This window comes from Bombus fervidus, chromosome 7, assembly GCF_041682495.2.
Source record: "Bombus fervidus isolate BK054 chromosome 7, iyBomFerv1, whole genome shotgun sequence".
Lineage (NCBI taxonomy): Eukaryota > Metazoa > Arthropoda > Insecta > Hymenoptera > Apidae > Bombus > Bombus fervidus.
Genome location: NC_091523.1, coordinates 6609393 through 6634187, shown reverse-complemented (window position 1 = coordinate 6634187; position 24795 = coordinate 6609393). Strand labels below are relative to the sequence as shown.

Sequence of the window (24795 nt, the reverse complement as noted above, 5' to 3'; positions counted from 1 at the left end):
TACACATATACATACATAGATACTATGAATATTTCAAACCAGAAATGAGTAGTCATTTCTGTTCGAACAGAGCAGATTCATACTTATACTCTACTTAAATCTCTAGCTCGCAGAACAATTCTTATTGTCCATCTTGATATTTTTTGACTCAAAAGATGGACGATTTTCCCTAGCGAGTACCAGACCCGTTTTTATGACCATGTGGTAGTACTTGTAAAGAACAAATTGAATGAAAGCGTTTATATGAACCCTTATTATGGGATTAATATAAATTTGATAAAAGAATGAAGTAATTAAAATCAATAATATAATTCTTTATTCTAATAATGTATCATTTTAATATTGTTAATTAAGGTATTGAAATTCATATGAGTATACCCTTGTTTTACACCGTACCTCAAATCTGTTAGTAACTAATATGGCGGAATAGATAGATGTTGACTTTTCAAGATCCGGATATCTCGGATTCAAATATTTCTACATAATAGAGTTTAAGAAGAGACAAGTTAAATGTAATTCATTTATGTCATTATTGGTACACGTTGTAATTATCATTGAGGTCACGTGTTGTGTACTTAATTGTACTGAGTATTATTAACAATAAGTGCGTATATTACCTATTAGAACAGTCTACTTGGCAAACAACTGTAACTTCGGTTCTTAACGTAAATGTATAATAAGCGTCATTTACAAAATCAAGAAACATACGACTTTTTAATTATTTTGATTTTAAATAAAGATAATACGACTTACGTAATGAGAGTGTTAATGTCAATTTTATATATTCCATCGAAAGGTTAAGAGATGCGTTTATTATTTAAAGTTCAATTTATTAAAGAATACCTATAATTGTATTAAGTACATTATTCGAAAGAAATTAAATGTACTTAATAATGAAAATTTTGTATTACTTTAATTATTACGTTTTAATATATCTATTACATAAATGTTTTACTAAAACATATCATTACAAGTAGATATATTGTAAACTTTAAAATTAAGACTATAACATAATAATGTCCTTTGGAAACATTTGAATCAACTTAATTTTATCATAAACCAAAAATCAAATTTTTAGAATATTTGTTATAAACTTATCATGACATGAAAAATATGAAATGTTAATTTTGTAGTGTTTTTAGTTAACTGAACAGTTTAGTTGATCTTTCAGAAAAATGTGTGATTTAGCAAAAAAAATGAAAGATTCAAGTGTTAAGAACAATGTGCAAAATGAATCAATGGATCAGTTTTATACAAAACAAAGTGTTGATAAGAAAGAATCTACATTAAAAAGTACAAATGAAGATGTTCAACGTGCAATTGAAGGTTTAAAGGATATACCAGATGAGGAACTTCAAGAATTTCTTGATGATGAAGATTTTATGGAAGGTTTAGATGTTGTTGATGCTTGGGAAGGCGATGAAGAAAAAGGTCGTGAAGTTGAATTTAAAACTACCCATGTTAAGGATCAAGAACAAAAACGTCCTTCTAGGTAGCATTAATCATATAGAATCCATATTGTTATAACTATTTCTTATTATATCATAAAAATGAATTTATTATATAATATTACGTAATAATTATAAATTATTATAAAGTATTATAATAGCAACAAACTTTCACATAGAGTCAGTTTATAATTTATAATTATACATATCATAATTTTAATAACTAATGTTACATTATAAAATCAATGTAGTCTATGTTTAAAAATTTAAATTCTTCCCTTTGAATAATTAGTAATATCCAGAAAAAAATTATTATAAGCCTACTTATAGGGAAAGATATCGACGTGATCACAAAGGATCTTACAATCGTGAAAGGCCGAAGAGAGAAGAAAAGAAACATGAAGAAATCCGTCGCGATCCTTCTAAAAGCACAAAAGATATAGAGAGGGACAAAATACGTACAAAAAGAGATAATGAAAGCAAACTTCTAGCTGAAAAAGAGAAAGCTATTAAACATTTGTTGGACTCTGATAATGTTGTACCTCCAGGTACAGAAACTGAAGCCATTCAGAGCATTACGGAGAGACAAAATATAGAACAAGCACAGATGCATGTACGTAGGAGCCGAGAGCGACGTAGAAGTATAGAACGTCAAAGAGGAAACTCATTACGGCGTAGAACTCCAGACAGAATTAGACTAAATTCTCCTCGACGTAAATCTCCCCTAATATTAAGTCCAGAACGTTGTAGAAGTACTTTCAAGATGAGCAATGAGAGACATCGAAGTCCACTGAAGTTTAGTCCTGACAAAAGAAGAAGTCCAAGATTTAATTGTACTCGTAGAAGCCCTTTTGGATTCAGTCCAGAACGACGAAGAAGTCCAATTAGACGACTTAGTTGGGAACGAAGAACAAGTGCAGATAGAAGATGGAGTGCTGAACGACACAGGAGACGTATAAATATACATGAACGGTGAGAGGACATTATTTTTAAGCGTATATAACTGCTTAAGTTTTACTGTAGATATAAAAGAATGTTTCTTATATAAATCTATTTTGTAAAACAAGTTCATATAAAATCTAAATTTGATGTAAAAGGTTTTTTGCTTTTATTAAATTATACTGGTGAAATTTATTAACGGTTTAAATTAATAAAATATTTTAATTTTTAAAATTTAAATTGTCAAGCCGAAGAAGTCGGTCCCGTGATCGACAACGAAGTCGCAGTATGGAACGTCTTAGAAGAAAGGTCAGCCGTTCACCAATTAGTAGACGTTACAGCCCTCGTCGTCGAAGTCGAACTCGAAGTAGATCATTAGAACGTCGAAGAAAACGATCTCCCTTTATTAATGAACTTACAAGGCAACTAAGGAATGAAGCTATAATGACATCACACATGAATTCTGGATATACACATCCTTCGCCTATGGATGGCATATCACCTCTAATGAATAATGTATATCAGCAAGAAACAGAATCTAGACCATCAATGCCAATACCATCTTACATGCATCAAACTGGATTAGCACCACCAATGTCATCAAATATAACAACTGGTGGTCCACCTTTCATGAATTTTGAAAATTCATCTCAGCCAATGAATTTTGATTCTGTTCCATTACATTCATTACCTCAAACTGAATATGTTTCTGGCCCAGTAATGTATAATCAACCAAATACTGGTTCTATTCAATCAACACATCGACCAGCTCTTCTTCCAGCACCAATTTCATCACCACAACATGAATCTGCTGCATCTACAGTGGAACATATACAAACATATAATTCATCTCATGGCATTCCTTCCACTCGTCAATCTCCAATTCAAAATTTTGAATTTTCTAATAAATCTAAGGACACAATCTCACAAAACTACAGGGAACGTAGATTTACGGATTCTTATAATGGATATCATACCTCACAAGAAGAACGATTGAAGACTCCTGAACCACCAGTCATCTCAGATACAAAAGTAATTTTGTTATATATTATAACAAAAAATTCTTTTTTATATAGCTATATATTTTATTCTGTATTATCACACACAAAACAACAAATATTACTTTGAAATTAATGAGTAATATCTTTATGTACCTTTTCATGTAGTGTGTAGTTAGATTTTTAAATCTTATATGAAAACATTAATATTTGTCTTATGAATTAATTTTACAGCAATTTGAAAAAACAAGTTTATCCAGTCTGTTAGAAGCATCTGTTTCCGCTAAAGGTGCGAATATATTTGATTTAATTACTATTCAAAGCTATATATACAATATTTCAAACATTTTTATGTTTAATAAACAAAATTATTAATTTATTTCTCACGTTTTATACATTTTTTAGATTCAACTAGTCTGCCAGTCTTGTATCCAGGTAAGAATAGTTTAATTTGCCAACTTATAATGGTTCTACAGTTTATCTTTAAGTAAAGCAACATTATTAAATAAACTTTTTAACATTATTTTCTTTTCAACTTAATTCAAGTACAGTGATATAGAAATGAGTAAATTAATTCTACGTAATTTTGTTTCTGTTTCACAATAGGATTCAAACCAGAAATATTACGTCACTGTGAACATGCCTTACGCGAACTTCCTATTGAAGATCTTCGTTTAAAAATGAAAGGACGATTTTTTTATGATCCAAAGAAGGAGAATATACAAAGTGAACAAAATGTATACTCGTCAAATTCGATTCTTTTACAAAAGAACAAAAGCAAAATCTATTGGGCAGAAGAGGAAGGACAACATCTAACTTCCATAAAGCAAAATGTACAAATGCACCAAAAAATTTGTCAAACTGACGAAGTAGAAACAAATACGAAATTTGTTCAAGCGAGTGTTACTATGGTAGATTCTGAAGTACAAGTATATCCTCAAGATTTACAATATGCTGTTAAAGAAGAAAAACGACCTATTATGGATCGTTTAGATTGGAATGTGCGTGAAACATTTGATTGTACACCTAAATTTCGAGAGGCTGACGACTTGAGATGGAGTTTAAGTAATTCTTCTCAAAAAAGAACTTGGAATAGAACGGTATCACCTCCTAGAAGAATTGATGATCGTAAACATCGTATAGATTCTATATCTTCCTTAGATCATGGTTCAAGAAATATGAAATTAGAATCTCCAATAAGAAACAGAGATAATTTCTCCAGTCATAAAGGATCTGTACGAGATCATTATGTCCATGAAAGATACTCACCTAATTACAGGCATTCTTTAGAAAGACGTGATGAATTTCATGAAAACAGAAGTGATCATAGTCGAGGTGAGAGTCCAATGATGCTAGAAGATTCTGCAGAAGAATTGGAATTGGAACATACATTCCAAAGGGGAACAGATTGGCATGGAAGAGGGAAATTACCAAGAGGTAGATCAAGTTCACTAATGAAACATGTGTACAGAGGAAAGCATTCAGGTGGAAGATCTTATCGCGGGCGTGGAAATTTTCGTGGAAAATTCTAGAATTATTTGCATAAAGCACAAACACTAAATGTAGAACCATGTAATCAAATATACCAATATATTAAAAAAGTTATAGTCTATTCTTGCAAAAATTTTGAAAGAAAGGCATGAATTTATCGTTTGATTTAAAAATTAAATTTTTGCATCATATGTTAAAATTATTCCAAAAATTATTACTAAAATAAACATACATTTGAAATACAGATTGCATTTGAACATTACATCATAAATAATCAAATGCATATATACATAAATATCCTTGACAAAATATAATAACATTATATTTAAGGTGTAAATTATAAAATCATTTATATGTAATACGTTTTGTTGAATAAACATTTTACGGGACAATACAAACAGGTGGAAGAAAAATACTGTTTATGCTATCATTGAATTACTAATCAAATGCAAATATGTGGTAATTATGAATTTCATGTATTACATTAATCATGGTTTATTGCCTCATTCTATTATTTATTATTAACCATTTTTATAAATGTAACTAAATTGTTCAACTATGACCAATATTGAGAAAGAAAATTGAAATAACGTTTTACTATACATATTATAATATGTATCAATTAGAAAAATTATTTTCATGTACAAAAAATTTCAAGTTTCATTTTAAATTAAAAATTGTTCTGTATTATTTATCTTCATTTTTCATATATTAAATACATATCCAAATTTTGTAATTTTAAAACACAATGTAAAATTAATGATTTTTCCATTTTAAAAAATTTTACAAATTTAGAAATCATTTTATATATACTCAAACATAGAAAAAACTTAATATCGAGAAATAATAATATATATATATTTCCTTGGAATTATATCTTTTTAAATACAAAGGACAATAAATATAATTAAAAGCGTAGAAATACTTTTAGGTTAAAATATGACGTCCCCACAAATGTTTTAAGACATGTGTAATACAATATGAATTTAATAATAATGATCTATTATGCAAAAAATGCTTATGATTTTTAGAAGAAAGAGACGAAATGATATATTTATTTTTATTTCTATTGCTTTTACACTTTCATTAAAACCATGAACATAGGAATATTGGGACCCCTAGGTCCATGATTAAAACAACACTACAAGTCATATTATCATTTTATCTTTAATTTATAATTAGGAATTGAAATCACGATCATATAAACATATTTTGACACTCGTATACTGTAGCCTAAGGAAAACTATGTGATAATTGAGTCGTGACTATCGTGACTTGTAAAATATCAACATGAAACATAAGAAGATCCTTATTCTGCGCATGCGTGACATACTATGAATGTCTCGGACAGAGACAGTGACACTCTATTCATCTGTCTCACAAGAACGAGAACTTTGTTGACTTTCCATGTTTATCTTTCGCGATTAGATATGACTCAATTTTCGGGTGGTTTTCCCTAGGTTTCAGTATATCAGTGTGAAGACCTGTTTGTATGATCGTAATCGTGGTCCAACGAAACGAGGCAGTAAGCGCAAACAAAATGTGATTGTTGCGACTGCCACTATTGGCTACTTACTAGTGATACTCGAGTTTCTGTCTTGTCCTCATTCGACAGATTATAGGTATATACATACATATATCATATAATAAATGCTCATATTTAAAACAACGTTACAACCCGTAGAGTGCTGAAGCATTCTGCTTGCGTTACAACTTGAAACAATTCGAAAACTAATTCAACGTTCGAATGAAGAAATACACAACGAGAAAGATTAACTTAAACAATAATTTATATTTAAAACTGATTCTATTTAAAACTGAATATTTATAATAGATTGACTATTTTAACAAGGATTTGTGCTTTTATAAAATTTATTTATACTCTGAGCTCAGCGTGACAGTTCTAACGGTTCAACGATTCTAACGATTCTCTATTTTTGGATCACAGAGTAACACATTTATTTGTCGAGTAGCCGATTTATTTGTTATTCAATAAGACAAATTCTTATTAACTAATGCTAATAAACATTAATTTGATTGGGATTTACAGTATTAGAAAGCGAGCGATTTATGCCTTGGTAATGTTTTTACCCACGGTAACGAAAGTAAATGCGAAATTTGAGAGTAATGACAGTTGTTACTGATAAATAATTTTAACATTTAATTAATAAATTTTTTAAATAACTTTTGTTCATTGCCTTGGGTGCGCTGCTATACAGTTAGATTCGCGGCGTTAGAATTAACCCTATTACCATACAAGATATTCACGTTAGAAGGGGCCACAGTCCTACACCAATTCACAACAATAATAACAAAATTGAACTTACAAGATAAATTTTTCTAAAGTAATTAAGTATATAGACTAAATAGAGGATAATTAAAAGTAAGTTAAAGTATATATAATAATATATGTAAAATTATAGTGTATATCGAGGTATTATAACAGTTGAAATGAGAATTCCATGTAAATCAATTTCATTTTGTAACTGCTAGTCAAAGATTAATAAAATATGTACATATATGTTTATATAAAATAAAATTGTAATAAAAAGTAGAAATAACAAAATTAATTGTAATATAAATGTGGTATATATTAATAATTTCAAATTTTTGTGATATCTTGTAAGTTTTTGTAAAAATAAATAGATGTTTTTTTAAATAGGTCTTTCTTGATAAATAAAATGTTTAAACTTGAAGAAACGATTAAAGAATTGTTATATTCATATTATTTTTGTATGTATGATTTTTTTTAAATATGTACTAACATTTATTTTGAAATACTCATTATTAATGAAAATAAAAATTGTACTATTGTACATCATACATTATCAGCCTTATGTAATTAATGAAAGTAGATATTTTAGTTTTATGGTTTATCTAAATCCATACATGATATAAAATTAAGCTTTTAAAATCTTTCGTTACATGTAATTAATGTATGGTATATTGATTTAAAAAAATACAATAATATTTTGAAACATTAAACAGCAATAAAATTGTTTAATAAAAAAGCAGCCTAAAATTTTTGTGTATATATCATATCAATACAAATATTGCAAATATTTCGTTTATTAGAATCATTTTGTATCATCTAATTTATATTACTTATTTTGTTATTATACAACTATTAATTACTGTAATGTATTTTATAACTTAATAGTTAATAAATAATCCTCTACAGTATGAAAATCATATTTATTAATAAAAGGAAGATTTGTGAAATAAATAGATAAGAAGGTTTATTTAAATTTAGTTTTGGTTTACTAATGACATTGAAATTAATATCTATATTTTTAAAAAATCTACAATAATCTAATACATTTTTGAAGAAAATTCATAGTTTATAATACAGATAAAGATGTAATTGCTATTATTTTTCATGTTTTGGTCCAGAATTAGGTACCTAATATACATAGTCAATCTTATATATATATGGATATAGTATTACGATTTGTTAAATTGTTGCATATGTATCAATGTTCGTTTTATTATTTCAGCTATCTTACTTCTAGCAAAAGAGGCAAATTCTTGAAAAACATGATCATCACAATGTTTATTACTTACAGTTAAAATTACTTTTAAGGGATCTTTCTTTTTAAATGTACAAATAAATTCTAAATTTGTTCTATTTATTATTTTTTCTTTACCACAATTTTCTATTGTTTGTTCTGACATAAGAGCTTCCTTTTGCAAACAACTCAAACTGGGATCTAAAACATTATTGTCAATTCGTCTATTGCGCCATATGCAATGGGTCCCAGTACAATGAAGTGTAACTGTTTGCTGCTTTTCTATATGCACATCTGATAACATCTCAACTTTTTGCTGCTTTGCTTCTGTTTCAACTGGAAGTACTTCAACCTGTACCATGAAAACTTTTTCAAAAATATCTTTTACTATGTTAAAAACAGTAGAATACCAGTCACTATTTAAAAATTTCGTTTTTTCTGTAGTGTTTACACATGTTTCCATACTATTTGATCCATATTGAAATTGATTTGCAGAAATTGTAATATTAAATTTACCTTTCTTTTTAAGATCTGTGGTGAGCAAAGTTTTCATTAAATCTTTGTAATCATTTTTACTAGATATTGCACAAATTTCTGCACCAATTTCACAATATCTTACAACAGAATCCAATGTGGAAAATTGTGTGCCTGCTGTAACATTATGACATAGTTCTATAGGGTCTTGTACACACATTGGTTTATTAACGTTGAATTTGAGAGATTCATCTTCTTTTACACATGCTTTATATCTATTCATGCATGATGGTAAATTTTTTATATTTTTAAACTCTGATTCTGTGTGTACCATTCCATCTATCGGACATATTACTTGCGATTTAAATTCAAAAGTCGCATAAAAAAAGAAAAAGCCATGAAGAAGTTGTGGAATATTATTTTTATTTGTAATTGGTGGTAATTCTGCATTTCTGTCAAAATTAACTTGCCATCCATTTATAATTTGTGGTCGACATGTATTTTTCAATATCATTAAAGGAGGAATAATATTAACAGATGGCTGTTGTAAGTAAAAAATAATTAACAACACTAAAGCGTAATTGGATATTTTCTGTCCACTTGATATTTTAAAATGTCGTGCCCAATATTTAATAAGCAACATTAGTGGTTTTAACCTGTTATCAAGAGATATGCAATATTTTATCAAATAGCTTTTATATACACCCAAACTATTTTTGAATGAAATATCACAAGAAACATTTGTTCTAACATAATAAAATTTTATAATAGGCGTCTTAGCTTTTGGAATTAATATTATGTTAGAAAAAACACAGTTCATTCGATACATAATTTTTTTTACTTCTTTAAAGATCTTATGCATAGTCCATGCATCTGTTGATGTACTTTTACTTTCATTTATTGGTTCACCTTCAATAAAAGGATATGTACTATTATTAAAAAGAATAATATAAATACATATATTATAAAATAATAATAAAATTGGATAAAAAATTGTGTCTTACCAATATCCATATATATATCTAAATCACATTCTTTAAAACCTAATCCAGTTTGAGTTGAACCAAACCTATATGTTTTACATCTTGGAAATATCACTTTAAATATTTTATCCATTTGTGTACAAACAGATTTGTATCTTGTTTCTAATTCAATATCAGTAAGTTGTACTGCATTTAAAAATATCATTAACTGATTATCAAACGTAGATTCTTCTTCAAATATATATTTTATGTTATTATAACTTATAGGATCTGTATTTTCCAAGGGACTATTTTGTTTCTCTGATTTTGATCTTTTTAAATCTTAAAAGAAGATATTTATAATTTATAAACATAAAAATATATATATATACTTCAAATGAATAATAATACTCACTATTATGTGCTTTTCTTTTTTCTATATTCAACTTTACATTATCTATCCAAATTGGTTTATTTAATAAAGCTTCAGCAGAACTTCTACATTGTTAGAAGATTATAAATATAATTACAATATCAAACAATACAACAACATTAAATGTAATTTTACCTGTCACAAAATTCAATTATGAGATAACTTGGACCAAATTGATGTCCTTTAATTACACCATATTGTTGAAAAAAATGAATAAGTCTACGAGCAGGAATAAATTTTGGTAGCAAAACAACAATTGATCTTTCCATAACTTGCAATCGTTCCAATCCTTTTAAATGTTTCTTACCTGCAAGATGACCTTGCAAGGCATATTCATCTTGAAAATACGTTGAGCATATGTCACAATATTTTGACATTTTTAATTAAGTATTTAAAAGCATATAATATTTTTTAATTCAAATTTATCAAAATTTTATCTGTTTTGTCTTTTTTTTTTAGTACTATTAAACATTTAATAATGTACACATCAATAAGATATTGAAAAGATTGATCTTCTTTAAATTATATCTTTTTTTAAATATATAATAATGTATATGATATTGGCTATTACATAATATTTTACTGAAATACAAATAAATCTTTATTTTGTACAAAAGTCTCTTATCTCATTCAAAATGCAATAATTGTTGTATTTATTTTTTACTTCCACCTTAAATAAAAAAGATAAGTAATATTTAGATTTAATATCATTGGTAATGTTTTAATTTAACATATTAATTTTATCAAGAATGTTTTACCATTTACTTTTTAAATTGCTTTTTGATCTGTTCACATATTCTACAATGTATTTTTAGAGTGATACATCGTTTAACTTAGTATTTAAATTCTTTCTTATAACAGAGAAATACAATAAATGCACTTTTCTCTGAAATTGTATATTTGAACCTGTAAATAATACGAGCAATGAAACAATCTAGTTTGTATAAACTTCAAATTTTAATATGAACATATAAAAATATTATTGTCAACTTATAGTAGTTATAAGAATCAAATATTAGATTTTAATACATTATATAAAGATAACAATAAGTAAATATAGAATTAGTATCTATACATTACACATTGATAAATAATTTAGTTTACTTTATTAATTTTCTTTCAGAGAATCTCTCACCGATAAATAATGAATATACAACATTCTACACTCTAACCTGTCCTAACCTAAGGTTTATTTCCATTGCTTACGATTTACAAACGTTTTGGGGGAAAATATCATATGTTCCTTACGGCGAAGTGCTGAATGTTAACGGAAATGACGTTTACCGTTATTCTCGTAAATGAAGCATATCAAAAAGTATTTTTAATTTTCGAAAATGTTGTAAATTTGTATTTGTAACAGTACTGTTACAAAGTTATTTAAAGTTTTGCCAAATTTTAAACGTGTAAAATGAAAGCATAACTCAAATTAATACATAATTTTAGTAATAACTTTATGAATAGAAGAAAGTGGCACAATAAAATGTTATCTAAGGTCTCAGGCATGCTTATAATGTTCACCAAATTATTTTTGGTATTGATAAGTGTTATTAAGTTTTACAAATATTTATGTTGGATGTTTTTACATATTTAATATTAATATGAATATTTCTAATGAAATATTTGATATACAGGATTTAATTTTGTTTTCATAATATTTTATAATATAACTTAAAATTTACTTTTATCTTTACTTTGGATTTCCAAATTTAATTTGACGAATTTCGTTTGGATGAAGTTCCGAGCTGCATATTGTGTAATTCTTTACATTACAACATTATTGTTTCTAGAATCTGATGTCATATGAAAATAAATATACAATATTTTTAAAAGAAATTCAACAAAAAACATTTTACAAATTTTGTTATAACCCATCATGTGTCTGTGTACTTTTAATATCTTGTAACTGCTTCAGACAGATTACTGAAGATTTAAAATATATAAATATATTTTTATAATGCAAATTCATTGAATGTAATTATTTTTGTTAAAAGGGTGCTGTTACATAAATTTAATTTTTCAATAAAAGGTTTCAAACTAAGTGGTATAAAACATGGTATATGTAATAAGTGGAAAATAGCTTTCGGTGCTTTTAAAAAATTTTTAATTTTCCAAACTTGATTAGAGGAATTACTTTAGCGAATGTAAGATTAAAAAATAATTTCAATTGCTTTTTATTAATATGATACTTTCAATTTGATTTTAGTGGATTAGATTCTTGTTTATGGATTAAATGCTTCAAAATACTAAAATATTGAAATTTGTTACGTCCCTTTTCAAATTGCTCCAAAAGCAAAGAAACAAATGGAATAGGATCTTCATAATTAGCAACAATATTATTTTTTATACTTTCTTTTATAATAAAATTATATATGTATTTCATTTCCAAGTTTATTTATGTCCAAAAGAACTTATCAAACTTGTATAACTTTTATAACGTGGTAAAGATGAAAATGTACAAATGAATATCTAATTCTTTATTTATATATTACAATTTATGATAGACATTTTGTTTAAGAAATATTTCTCATTTTTTGTTTTATTATTTTCTTAGCTTTCATTTGAGTTATACCTAAAATAATAATTTATTATTAGTAATTTATATCATGGTATTTTTAATTTTTTTAATCATATTGAATTTACATAAGTTTAAGGTTATTACATATAAATGATACATACATATAAAAGTATCAAAACGTATTTGAAATATCATAAGTATGATATTTAGTATGTAATATATCTGACACAAAAGGGCTTTAGGCAATGTTTCTTTCTGCAATTTTTCTTTAGTTCCTTATCTATTTCGAATGTAATGTTTTCAAAACATTCCTATAAATATTCCGATAATAAGCTCTATGTCATAGAGACTTCAGAACCAACATTTATCGTGTTAAAATAACATTTTATGACGTAAATAGTGCCTAGTTTAGAAAAAAGCAAAAAAATTAAAAGTATGAAAATGTAAATAAATAATGAAGATAATAATAAACTAAAATATGCGAACTGCTGAAACTTTGTATTAAAGGCTTTTTTTGTACTTCAAGCGGGAGAATTATCCATCGTTTATATTTTATAATTAAAAAGTCAATATGTGAAAATGACGATATTTTTTAATACAAAAAGAGCATAAATATATAACACCGGTATCAAAATATCAAAACTACTTGATTAGGGGAGAATGTTTGTATATGCGCATTAAATTGGTACGCAGCCTATTACGGATACGGTGAATATTTTGGATATCGCATTGTTTCTCCTTTCGTACGAATAGGATATCTAAATTATTAAAATGTTATCTTTTAAGAATCTTTAAATAATTTTTAATTACGATATAACTACTAAGGCAATAATCTATTTTTCATACAGTTATAGTTGTTGCATAAAATATTAACATTACATCAAAAAACTGCTATTTACAGAACAGATTGCATAATAGCGCCGCAAGATCTATTAAATATTACGTATAGAAAATTTATATATTTAAATTTATTTTAATAAACTGTACGAAAAATTGTATTTAATACTGGTTGCATATATATTCGATTTAAAAAATTATTTTCCTTAATCAAAGAGAAATTTAAGACACGAATTTTATAATTTCATAATTAAAATTTTTAATGATAATGTAAGGAAAATTTTGCATTTTTATATAATTCTTAAATAAATTGTCTTATAATATATATTAAAAAATAAAAAATTTTTCTGTATAGATTGATTCTGTACTTTATAAACGATATTTTACTGATTAGTTTTGCTAAATAAAATTATTGAATTGTTTCATTAGATATTACATCGACAGGTAGAGTATTACATCAATAATACTATCATAAGTATATATGTATGTATATATACGTTATTCTATAATATATATCATTTTAGAGTTTAAGATATGTAATACTTATGAAAAATCACTTAAAAATTGAAAGTTTATTAAAAGTCCATTTATACACTACCTATTAGAATTAAAAATTTTCAATTATCTAGTGCTTTGTGGTACTATATAACCTAGTTTACAAGATTATATAAATATATACATATATGTATATATATATTTTTTAATAGCAATTTGTTTAAAATAATGTAAAAAAGCTATATTTATATAATTTTAGTAAAAAAATAATTTTAAAAAAGTGAAGATGCAAGGTTGAAAAAAAGTGACATCATAAAATATTTATTTAAAAATAATTGAAATAGTTGAATTTACATCACAAATAGGGTTGGTAAACCTGAGTATGAGCAAAAACCACATGGAAAAGGTACTGATGATCAGTGGGAAGAGGTGAAAGTATTAAGAGACAGAGAAGAACGACAGATGAGAAGCGCCACAAAACGGAGATGCGGACGTTTTAGAAAACATTCGGCATGGATCGAGCTCCATGTTCGCCCGTGAAAGTGATGCGGTATATCCGCGATTAGGGGATACAAATCTCGTGTCTAGTGGGAGGACGTTGAATAGTTTGTATGCGTTAGTTTGTGAGTCAGTATTTGGAACCGGTCGTTTCGAGAGTGGCAAGGTTAGTTTAAGGGTGTGTAATCTCTCGGCGTGTCAGAAAGTAGCGTGGCGAAACGATTTTTGGTTTGGTCTCGGTGCACGAGGAAATCTTGGTAAAAACCGATCGCGACAACACAAAGTAATACAGTTTAATCGAAAGAAGATATCGGAAAGAACGACGGAGAGGAGAATACTAATAACAAAGGCAAAAATAATAACGTTAAAAGTGGTGGCGAAGGCGGCGACAACGACAACGACAGTGACGGCGACGACAGCGGTGGCGCAAGGTGTGAGGACGAGGTGAATGCACGGCGGCCGCGGTGTGTGCCAGTGGTGTGCGCGCTCGTCGCTCGTGGAAACCCGCCAAAACCCGCGGCCGCGAACAACCACCAGCAAGAGCAGCAACAATAGCAATAACAACAGCAGTAGAAGAAAAAGGAGAAGGAGGAGGAGGAGAAGGAGGAGAAGGTGGAACAGCATTAGCAGTAGTAGTAGTAGTAGTAGTGGTAGCAGCAGCAGCAGCAGCAGGAGCAGAAGCAGCGGTAACGCGCGACGTTGTGCTGTTTTGACAACTTTCCGCCGCGTCGGGGCGTCGCGCCGTTTCTCTCGCGGCGGCGGCGGCAACAGCAGCAGAGACAACAACAACGGGATCAACTCGTTTTAAGAAGGTCGTTCGTGACGGCGGTTACAGTTGCGACGCTGCTGACCCCTCAGCCTATACGACGACGACGGCGGTGGCGACGACGACGGTGGTGGCGGCTGCGTTGTTATTATTTTGCCGCGGTGCTTTTGACCCTACAAACCGGGCGAGTTCATTGCAGCGCTTTCGCGGGGGTGTCAGCCAGTTTTATTACTCCGGCCTTCTCCGTCCGCAGCAGCAGCGCCGACGGCGCCAGAACCATACCACGACGTGGTATATGCAGCATGTCTACTAGTGTATGTACTTGATCACACCAATAATCCAGGCACGTTGAACCGCCTATTCATAGGGCGAGAAGTTGCCGACAACTTCTGAACATTGACTTAGTGCGATATCTTGACCGAGTCAACTGAAAAGAACTACAGTGACGTTGCGACTGATTGTGAGAAAGGACGCGACGAACCACGTGATATACCTGTCGTCGGGCCGCGTCATGCAAAGCATGCTCGACTCCCCGATGGCCATAACCTGAATTGAGCCGATTTGACCCGATTAAACCCGATTCAACGTAGTCGCAGTTGAACGAACAAGCAAACGAACGAATGAAAGAAAACAAACGGTAGCCATTGACTTTTTTCGTCTTTCCTCGTGCTTGCGCTCTCGTTATTCTCTCTGCTGTTTTTTCCTTGTGATAAAGAACACGCTACCGCTTTTTGCGATTAACATGAGGATGTTCGCTTGTGAGTAACAAGTGTATTATGCTTTGATGGTATTATTCGTCTAGTGTGAAAACAAAGTAAAGATTTAATCACAGGAAAAAGATCAGTCAGTCTGCTTCTAACAGGTGACTAGTTGAACAAATGGACGGATTGATCGCGATACGTATACTGTTTCTCGTTCGTTTGGTGTCCTCTTATAACGGTGTTAACTTGAAATAATCATGCTATGGAGCACTTTGCACTTAGTGTCATTGATACAGTGTCGGTATAGTGTCAACCGTTACGTGTAATTGTCTGAAGGTGGTGGCGTGGGAGTCCGACATTTTAACCGCTCGTATTCACGAAAAGATACAAGTGTCCACGTGTGAAATACGGTCGCCACTCAGGCCCGTGAGAATCACAAGTCGAGCTTATCAACAAGATTTTTTAGTGTCTTCTCTGATAAGAAACTTACTATGCGTGCGGTTAATATTTGATTTCATGGTCACGATCTATTTATTTTTCCATTTTCGTGACCACACCGTTCATTACCAAAGAAAAAGGTGTCAAGCACGTTTCTTATTTCGCACAGTGGGTTATTTGCTCGATCTAGTTGGGCAAAAGTCAGTTTTGTTAAACTCATTACAGGTAAAAATAACTTTTTATCTGAGAAAGGCAAGTACCACGGAGGCAATAAACTGCAACTGTTTTCATCTTCACATTAACATGTATAGTTTCTTATGATTAATTGAAACTTGACCGTGTCTTACAGCGAACGTACATTTTGTTGCTTACTTCCGCGATAATAATCTTTCAAATTCGTCACTTTTTCCTTTCTTTAAAGATATTTGTCAGTATCAAATTATTTCCTAGATTTTCCTGAAGTAGGTAAAGATGCATAAGTCTCAAGCATTTTAGTTAAATTTAAAGGATCTATCATCATAACTTGAAAGGATTTGTTAAAACACATGAATCTCCTTATGATCATTATGAATATAATAAATGGTCATATGTGATATTTTTTCACTAAGGATTACTTTTACTTGAAAATTTTGTTTTTAGGACCATCTTGGGTTAAAACAATGACTCGAAGAGATATATATCAAAGAGAAATATATCAAAATATATTTTATATAATGCAACAAAAATAACATTGTAATATTAATGAAAAATTAAAATTTGTCAAAAATTACATTTTGAGTCATGAGGAATACTTGGAGGATTAAACCAAGAAAATTAAAAATAAATTTCCATACATAAAGTCCTAAATAAAACATACATTTTGTACACATATCTTAGTTATATTTAATTATATGTACATATTATTATATTTATCGATAATAACAATTAAACCATTAAAAACACATTCTAATGATTTTTTGTCTTTAAATTGTTTTAATTTTACCACAAATAATTCAGTAATCATGTTGTCGATCAAGCAAATAACAGAAGTAATTTTGACCAGCTAAATTGGAAAAACATCCCACTGTGTGTCAATTTAACAGTTTTAAGAAAGAGTAAATGATGGAAATTGTGTAATTTTGTTTAATAACAGAAAAAAGGAAATTATAATTTTTAGAAACCAGTGTGTCTATTGACAAGTTAACAGCATCGTTGAAAAATATCTGTGCTTTGTACTTTTTAGTGAAGTGTTGGATGGTATTTTATCAAGTGTCTAACAATGAAAAATACCTGGTGAGTCAAAATTTTAATATATAATATTTATAAAAATATGTAATCATTTGTTCTTGCAAAGCATATGTTTTAATTAGTTATTTGAGATAAAGAAAATGGGAGAAAAGAAGGAAAACAGAATGTGGGGGGGGGATTGGTAGTAGAAAAAAACTAAAGAAGTATAATTTTATACTTTTATTTATATTATTATTCTTTTTATTAATGTAGTTAGAAAAAACGTGAAGAAATGAAAGAAGGAAGAGAAGAATATTTATAAACGAAAAAATTCATTTATTTTGTTTTTAATTCTTAAAGCTTTAATTTTTAAATTATGAAATTTTATTGTATTGTGTATTTTAAAACGTTCGTACTGCATCGAAAAGGTAAATGGACTGAAAATAGTATATAATAGATTTAATTATTTTTAATGTCCTTGTATTTGTTTATATCAATTAAGTTTTTAATGTTATTTTTATCCTTTATTTCTTCTTTTAAATTTACGATTTTGTGATTCGTGTAGAAACGAATGTTTCTAGGTTAGGTTACTGATCATTAGTACTTAACCTCTAATACGGTTAATTATCTCATCTCTTTTTCTTGATCTTATCTTAATTTTATTGGCTTTCATTATTCATACATGTTAATAAACAAAAAAAGAATTTCAAACAATGTAATTGTTTTTTTCCTTTTCCTTCAAAATTGTATATCGATAATTTGAAATCAGTAAATGTCTAGTTTAATTGTTATCAACTTGTTACAATTTGTTATTATTTATAAAGTTTTACTCTCTACTTTTTGTAAAAAGGTGTATTTTTTATAAAATGAAGAAGGTAAAACTCAACTAGAGATGTGTTCAAGATCATTTTATTGTTCACTTAGTAAAGCGACATATCTTACTACATGAAATATACTGTTATTTTTGAAATTATATCAAGTATGATGTTAACTTGGTTATAAAAAATAAAAGTAATATCATAATGTTTAATATAAGTATTTCAAATGGTTACAAGTAGGAATTAAAGCAAGTTATTAATTGCCAGTATAATATTATATTTTTTATATTCTATTTGAATAGTTCCTATATCCTATTGTCAGTTGCAGATTTTTAACAAGTTATGATTATATTAAATTGTTAGACTTCATAGTGTATATGAAAATTGGTTATAGATTTAATTCCATTTTAAAATAAAAATTAGATTCTAACATATAAGAATAAATTTGATTGTGTTGTAGAAATTTTAAGTTTTATGTCATTGACCTTTTAATGGTTTTTTTATTTTAAAGTATTTTGTACTTTAAAGTAATAATATGAAACTTTTAAGTCTGTGCTTCATATATTGTTTATTCCCATATTGTAAATTCTAAATTATCATATATTTTAAAAAGGAAATCACATATTCTTAGAATATTTGGATTTTAAAATATGTAAAATAGTTTTGAGTTTTTAAAATCAATGTAGCCTCCATCATTTTTAAAACATTAGAGAGGAAGAAGCAAAGCGAAAAAGACTATTATATCGTAAATGTTAAATTGAGTTTATAAGATTTGAGAGGTTTTTCTGAAATCAAAATTACTGAGGGTAGACATAAAGATGGTATAATTCTTTTAGTTTCAATTATTAGTTGTTCTATATCTATTATATTATTTATTTTTATAATTTATTATAATACACGCAACAACAGATTAGGATCATTAGATTTTTCATACTTTGATAAGGTGAACAATTTTTTAAATATTTTACATTTGTTAAATGTTTACAACAATAAAAACTTAAAGATATACATGCAACAGTGTGTTAAATAATGTGATTAGATGCTCTTAATGAATATTGCAGTGTAAAAGAAACAACATTATTGTGTATATATGTGATATTTACTATTATCTTTTTAATACTGCACATTTAATAATGATATATAATTGTTAAAATACATGTATCTATAATTTCTATTATTGTTTAATTAATAATATATAATCTGTACAATCTGTAATTAATGTATAAGTGCAATGGAAAGAAACAAGTAATGTAGAATAATGTAAGATTTGCAATTTATTATTGATGCAAATTATGATTAAAATTGATTTATTGGTTGCAGTAATTCTTAATAGAAATAAAATTTTTAAATATAAAATTCATATCTATGTATAAACTAAACATTTAATTTTTTATGCTAATATTACAGAATTTTTTTTATATTCCATGTTATTCATATTTTAGTTATAATTTGGTAATTAATTAGTGCTAATATCTTGAATGTTATGACTTGTTTGATATTTCATTACTTTGATATTTATAACTTGTTAAGCATTGTTACAACTTTATTTATTGATTAATAAATGAGTTATTAAATTAGTAAAGTAGTACTGATTATGGTATTTAATGGTAGATTTAAAAGTATTGACTTTTTAAGATGATGTGCATTAGTACATATTAAATTATTGTCATGTTTTTAGTTTTCAACTGAGTTAACTATTTAAGATCAATAATTAAAATATTATAAATATATTAGATCATTTAATATTATAATACATGAAATATGTTCATGAAGTATAATCTCATTTATATTGAAAGAAGCACATTGTAAATCGCACATTATTTTATCTAAGTTATTTAAAAATGTAAAGTCACATAAAATTTTATAATAGATATTTTATAATAAATATGAATATTTGCAGAAGTACATAATATATGCCATGTAATTAATATTCTAGATGGTTATATAATATCATTCTTTCTATTTTATATTTCAGAATTAAAAAATAATGTGAGAAATTTTAAATTGGTGTTATGTGTACTATGTTATCATGTATATTATATGTTTATTAAATCTTGGATATTGATATTAGTTTTGTTGTTCTAAACATTCAAAAATATTAGTTTCATCATTTAATTAATGGAAGTAAAACTTTGTTAATAAGAAAAGTATAAAATTATGTCACATACATACACTTGGAATTTAAATCTTATTAAAAATTTGATTTCTTTAACTAGAAACATATTATATGTATATGGAGACATAAAGCAAAACAATGTCTGTGTTTTACATGATATATATTAAATTTTTTTTAATGTGCAGATAGAAATTATAATACTGATGATGAAGATTTGTATAAAGCAATGATTCATTTCATTAGAGGATTAATGAAGAAAACAGTTGCTTACTTTAATGCAAAATTAAAAACATTGTTAACTTTTCTTTTGTATTATACAGCTAATAATTTATAATTTATCTGTTTTTATAATTTGATTGAATTATCATAAAATAAATGAATATAGTCCACAATAATATTAACTTGATTATAATAGGGTAGCAATATACAATAATGTAAGAATTAAAAATCCAATATAAGAATCTAATGCATAATAGTATAAGGAATTAGAAATAAAAACGCAGCAAATTCCTTGTAATAGGTTCTGTGTCTAAAGTACAATGACATAAATAAAATGAAATAAAAAAGAAATGTTACTTTGATTGTTACTATAAATCTCTTACATCATTTCTCCTTTTGATAAAAATTATACATTGCTATACATTCACTACAGAAATCTTATAATGTGATATTTGATATCAAAGCTTTGTACGATACTTTTTGACAAAAGTTCAAATAACAATTTAATATATACTTTGTTTTAAAATGTTAAAGTATAGTTTTATGGAAGACATATTGTGGAAATATGCATCTTTTATAGTATATAATTTTATCTCTTTTATTACTATGACTAAAATTGAGGAAAAGTAATAATTATAAACAAATAAATATTTGTTTACATTTTAATTCCATTTTTAAAATGTGTTACATTTTGTTTTATGATATTGAATATTTATAATATGTGAAGATTAATGTTTAAATTCAAAGGATCTGTTATACATAGTTTATTACGATAAACATTAATGAATGAATATAGGCTAAATTAATTGATAAAGTGTAACTAGATTATGTATATAAATATCATTCCTTGTTTATGCAATGTTATTGATTTAATGTATATATGTATGTATAATCATAATTAATCTGAAGTACGCATTACAGGATATGATTAATAAAATAAATCAAAAGTTTAGTAAATAAAGCACCATAAAATTGAAATATTTTTCAAACAATTTTTATAATTTTATAATCTCTTTTATAATCTTAAGAACTACAAGGGCGATTTAAAATAATAAAGTTAGGTGAAGTAGTATTACTTATTTAATTATTATTCTGTTTTGTTTATTTCTTAATTGTAGCTTTGGTTTCTTGTTTCTTCGCTATTCCATTTTGATGAATATATAGAAATTTATAAATTCCAGTAAAATAAAAAGATATAATTTAGATGATCTTGGTATCTTGGATTCTTTATTGTGCCTGAAAAATGTTATGTATTGTTTGATTGTATCATGTTAATTTTTATACATCTTTTAGATTGATTTTTATACATATGTTATCGGTAATTGGTGTATTTTAAAATCTTATGTCACATCAAACGCTATTATTAGTACTAAATTATTAGTAAAAATATCTAAAGCTGCTGAATTATATATTTTTAAATAAAAATATTAACAATTAATTAAATAAATTGTTACTGGCTCTTTGTAACTAACTTTACCTAGTTTTATAACAGTATTTAACAATATCCATAATGCTATAACCATGATAAAATTGAGAAAATCTATATATATATACATCTTGATGAGTACCTAGAAATACATATTTTGTTCTTAAAGTAATTATTAATTATTATTCTGTAATATAAATTTTATCGTTCAAATTCCGATTGTTTAATGATATACTCGCGAAATTTCATGATTTTAATTTTATCTATAATACTTTTACATTTGTAAAATAAAAAAATATGCTGTAGGAAATACGTTCACGATTAAAACCTGTTAAGTTCGATTAGGATCAAAATTATTTAGACTATTTTACTTTTCTTTTCATTAAATAAACCTATATATAACACATCCTACGTGCGCGTATGCGGAAACGACGTGCCTAATAATAGGCGACACGTTTACCGTCGACACTTATTGGGTAGCTTACTTACGAGATATATTTTGGAAGTAATAGGATTGACATTATAAAATGTATTTTATATCCTATGTTTAAGAAGGAAGTTATATATACAATTATTGGTTGAAGTATGCTTCTCGAATTTTGCTAAAAATTTATATAAATATGTATTTCAATATTTAATTAAAGGCGTTTAAAAGGGATATCAACGAACAAGAATGCTTTATTTTCGGTGGAAAAGGAATTATGCTTTTCCCCTTTTTCTTCTTATAACTTGTAATGTGTGACTGTGGTAAAAAAGTAGGGTTGTATAGTATATTAAAACACATTAGTGATTTTCTCAATCCAAGTTCAAAATTCACGACATTGTTGAATTTTTTAATTATTAATTAATATTTATAGATGTACTAGATCATAAGTCTTACTGCAATGAATAGTATATATATCTTGTTCCCGAAATTTTTTGTAACATGAAAATTCGCTCTTTTTCAGTATTTCTTCTAATATCTAGACAACAATAAATAATAACTTAACAACTTCTTCTATTGTTATTCTACTGTTATTTATATAGTGTAGTGTAACATAATATACTACATTTTTATTGGTCCTTATACATTTATTGAAAATTGTACAGTGTCCGAATTTTTATAATCGACTGTACATACATATACATATATATCTAATACTTGCATTTTAAATAATAAAGCATTTAGAAATGAATTCTTTCGATAGTAATTTTGCGTTACTTTAGCTATTCGATATTTATCTATTTGATACTTAATTGTATTCGTTAAAAAATTCATCATTACTATTGTCACTATTAATTCTGTGTTCCTCTTGTAAGGGTTAAAGTTGCATGAATGTGTAACAAATTTAGTAACAAATACGTCTTAGATTATAAGCACGCGCATCAGTTCCTAACCTAACTTTTATACGCTGGGTGACAAATATATCACTGTAATTAGAAGTACTCGATACAATATTCTAAGATCTTTTTAAGTGTAGAAATTTTTAAGAAATTAAATTATTTCATAAAATTACCAATCAATAATATATGAATATATATGAATGTATTTACAAAACAGGTGGTACACGTGGTTTGTGGATCCATAATTAATGAAATTATAAAATTAAAAATTTTTCAAGAGTTTCTTTATATCAAGATGAACTTAATTCTTGATTTGCAAGAACTTATGATTCTTTTTTATAGAAAAATAAATTAGTTGACACAAGTATTAAATAGCGCTTTAATAGTTTACTGTTTGATTTCAGACATCAACATACAAAGATCATGGAAGTTGATAGTGAAATTGAATGAAAATTCGTTTCGTCGAAAAGTGGAATTTTCAGCGTAAGACGACAAGTGAATTGGTAGCAGTAAAAAATAAGAAAATAAAGAACTGAACGTATCGTTGCTGAAAATTGATAAAATTAGTTAAAAGAACAGAAAAGGGCTTAGGAACGAAAAGGATTACACGAGGGGGAGAGTATCGGAAAGCGAGTGTACACATTCGTGGATTGCGTAATAAAAAGGGAGAGAGAGAGAGTGAAAAAGAAAAAAACTCAGTGTGTTTGTAAATAAGAGTTATTTTTCGTATGAGGGAAAAGGAGCTACATCGACGTCGAAACGAGGAGAAACGAGTGAGAAGACGTTTAAAAGTCCTTGAACGAAAGAAGGTTCGGAGGACTTTCTCTCTCTCTCTCTCTCTCTCTCTCTTAGAAGGATATACGAAGGTGATAAAACACTGGTAACAAAGGATAAGAAAGAGGTGAATGAAGGAGAAAGAAATACAGTGTCACAATTATTATCGAGCCTTTTTTCTATAGCCTTCATTCAAAATCAATCGTGTTTCTTCCACTTCTAGAAGAATATTATTCGCGAAGAGTGACTAGTTTAGATTTGAAAAGACTGAAAAAATTTTCACGGGAAGCAAGAGAGAGAGAGAGAGAGAGAGAGAGAGAGAGAGAGTGAGCGTATAAACGGAAGTAATATAAGAAAAAAGAAAGAGACCGTGAAAAAGAACACCTGGAAAAGAAGGGCTGAAAAGAAA

At 27.4% G+C, this 24795-nt stretch overlaps 3 protein-coding genes and 1 long non-coding RNA gene across 10 annotated transcripts; 2 read left to right on the top strand and 2 right to left on the bottom strand.

The window, feature by feature from the left end:
* Positions 1-263: 263 nt before the first annotated feature.
* On the top strand, positions 264-5120 carry LOC139989402 (uncharacterized). Of its 3 annotated transcripts, none has more exons than XM_072007732.1 (7): positions 264-512; positions 1160-1492; positions 1779-2420; positions 2636-3419; positions 3620-3674; positions 3791-3820; positions 3992-5120. In XM_072007732.1, the coding sequence occupies exons 2-7, from the start codon at positions 1176-1178 to the stop codon at positions 4915-4917; spliced, it is 2754 nt and encodes a 917-aa protein (XP_071863833.1). In that variant the 5' UTR covers positions 264-512; positions 1160-1175; the 3' UTR covers positions 4918-5120. The 3 variants fall into 3 exon arrangements, with proteins under 3 accessions (XP_071863833.1, XP_071863834.1, XP_071863832.1); XM_072007733.1 differs by having other exon boundaries at positions 265-512; positions 1172-1492; XM_072007731.1 differs by having other exon boundaries at positions 265-665; positions 1172-1492.
* A 2994-nt stretch (positions 5121-8114) lies between these two features.
* On the bottom strand, positions 8115-11781 carry LOC139989403 (poly(A) RNA polymerase, mitochondrial). 5 transcript variants are annotated; one of them, XM_072007736.1, is made up of 6 exons: positions 11359-11781; positions 11013-11160; positions 10390-10924; positions 10237-10319; positions 9864-10163; positions 8115-9768 (listed from the first exon to the last, which is right to left on the bottom strand). In XM_072007736.1, exons 3-6 carry the CDS (start codon positions 10629-10631, stop codon positions 8321-8323), a joined length of 2073 nt encoding a protein of 690 aa, XP_071863837.1. In that variant the 5' UTR covers positions 10632-10924; positions 11013-11160; positions 11359-11781; the 3' UTR covers positions 8115-8320. The 5 variants fall into 5 exon arrangements, with proteins under 5 accessions (XP_071863837.1, XP_071863835.1, XP_071863840.1 ...); XM_072007734.1 differs by having other exon boundaries at positions 11390-11781; XM_072007739.1 differs by having other exon boundaries at positions 11020-11160; positions 11390-11781.
* Positions 11782-12713: 932 nt separating this feature from the next.
* Positions 12714-13382, bottom strand: LOC139989404 (uncharacterized). Its single transcript, XR_011800330.1, has 3 exons — positions 13256-13382; positions 12931-13172; positions 12714-12823 (listed from the first exon to the last, which is right to left on the bottom strand). It is a non-coding gene; the product is annotated as an uncharacterized lncRNA (long non-coding RNA).
* A 1050-nt stretch (positions 13383-14432) lies between these two features.
* LOC139989277 (uncharacterized) lies at positions 14433-24684 on the top strand. The gene is given in 6 exon segments (XM_072007477.1): positions 14433-15391; positions 15393-15441; positions 15444-15500; positions 15502-16729; positions 17144-17776; positions 24017-24684. Coding segments are annotated over 4 exon segments (627 nt in total). The 5' UTR covers positions 14433-15047; the 3' UTR covers positions 15679-16729; positions 17144-17776; positions 24017-24684.
* Positions 24685-24795: the final 111 nt, after the last annotated feature.

Excerpts from the sequence above, each read along its gene's own strand:
- LOC139989402 (XM_072007732.1), top strand. The coding sequence starts at position 1,176 with ATGTGTGATTTAGCAAAAAAAATGAAAGATTCAAGTGTTAAGAACAAT. Across the intron at positions 3,420-3,619 it reads CAGTCATCTCAGATACAAAA|CAATTTGAAAAAACAAGTTT; the intron begins GTAATTTTGTTA and ends TTAATTTTACAG. Across the intron at positions 3,821-3,991 it reads TCTGCCAGTCTTGTATCCAG|GATTCAAACCAGAAATATTA; the intron begins GTAAGAATAGTT and ends GTTTCACAATAG.
- LOC139989403 (XM_072007736.1), bottom strand. The coding sequence starts at position 10,631 with ATGTCAAAATATTGTGACATATGCTCAACGTATTTTCAAGATGAATAT. Across the intron at positions 10,320-10,389 it reads ATAATTGAATTTTGTGACAG|AAGTTCTGCTGAAGCTTTAT; the intron begins GTAAAATTACAT and ends CTAACAATGTAG. Across the intron at positions 10,164-10,236 it reads AAAAAGAAAAGCACATAATA|ATTTAAAAAGATCAAAATCA; the intron begins GTGAGTATTATT and ends TCTTCTTTTAAG.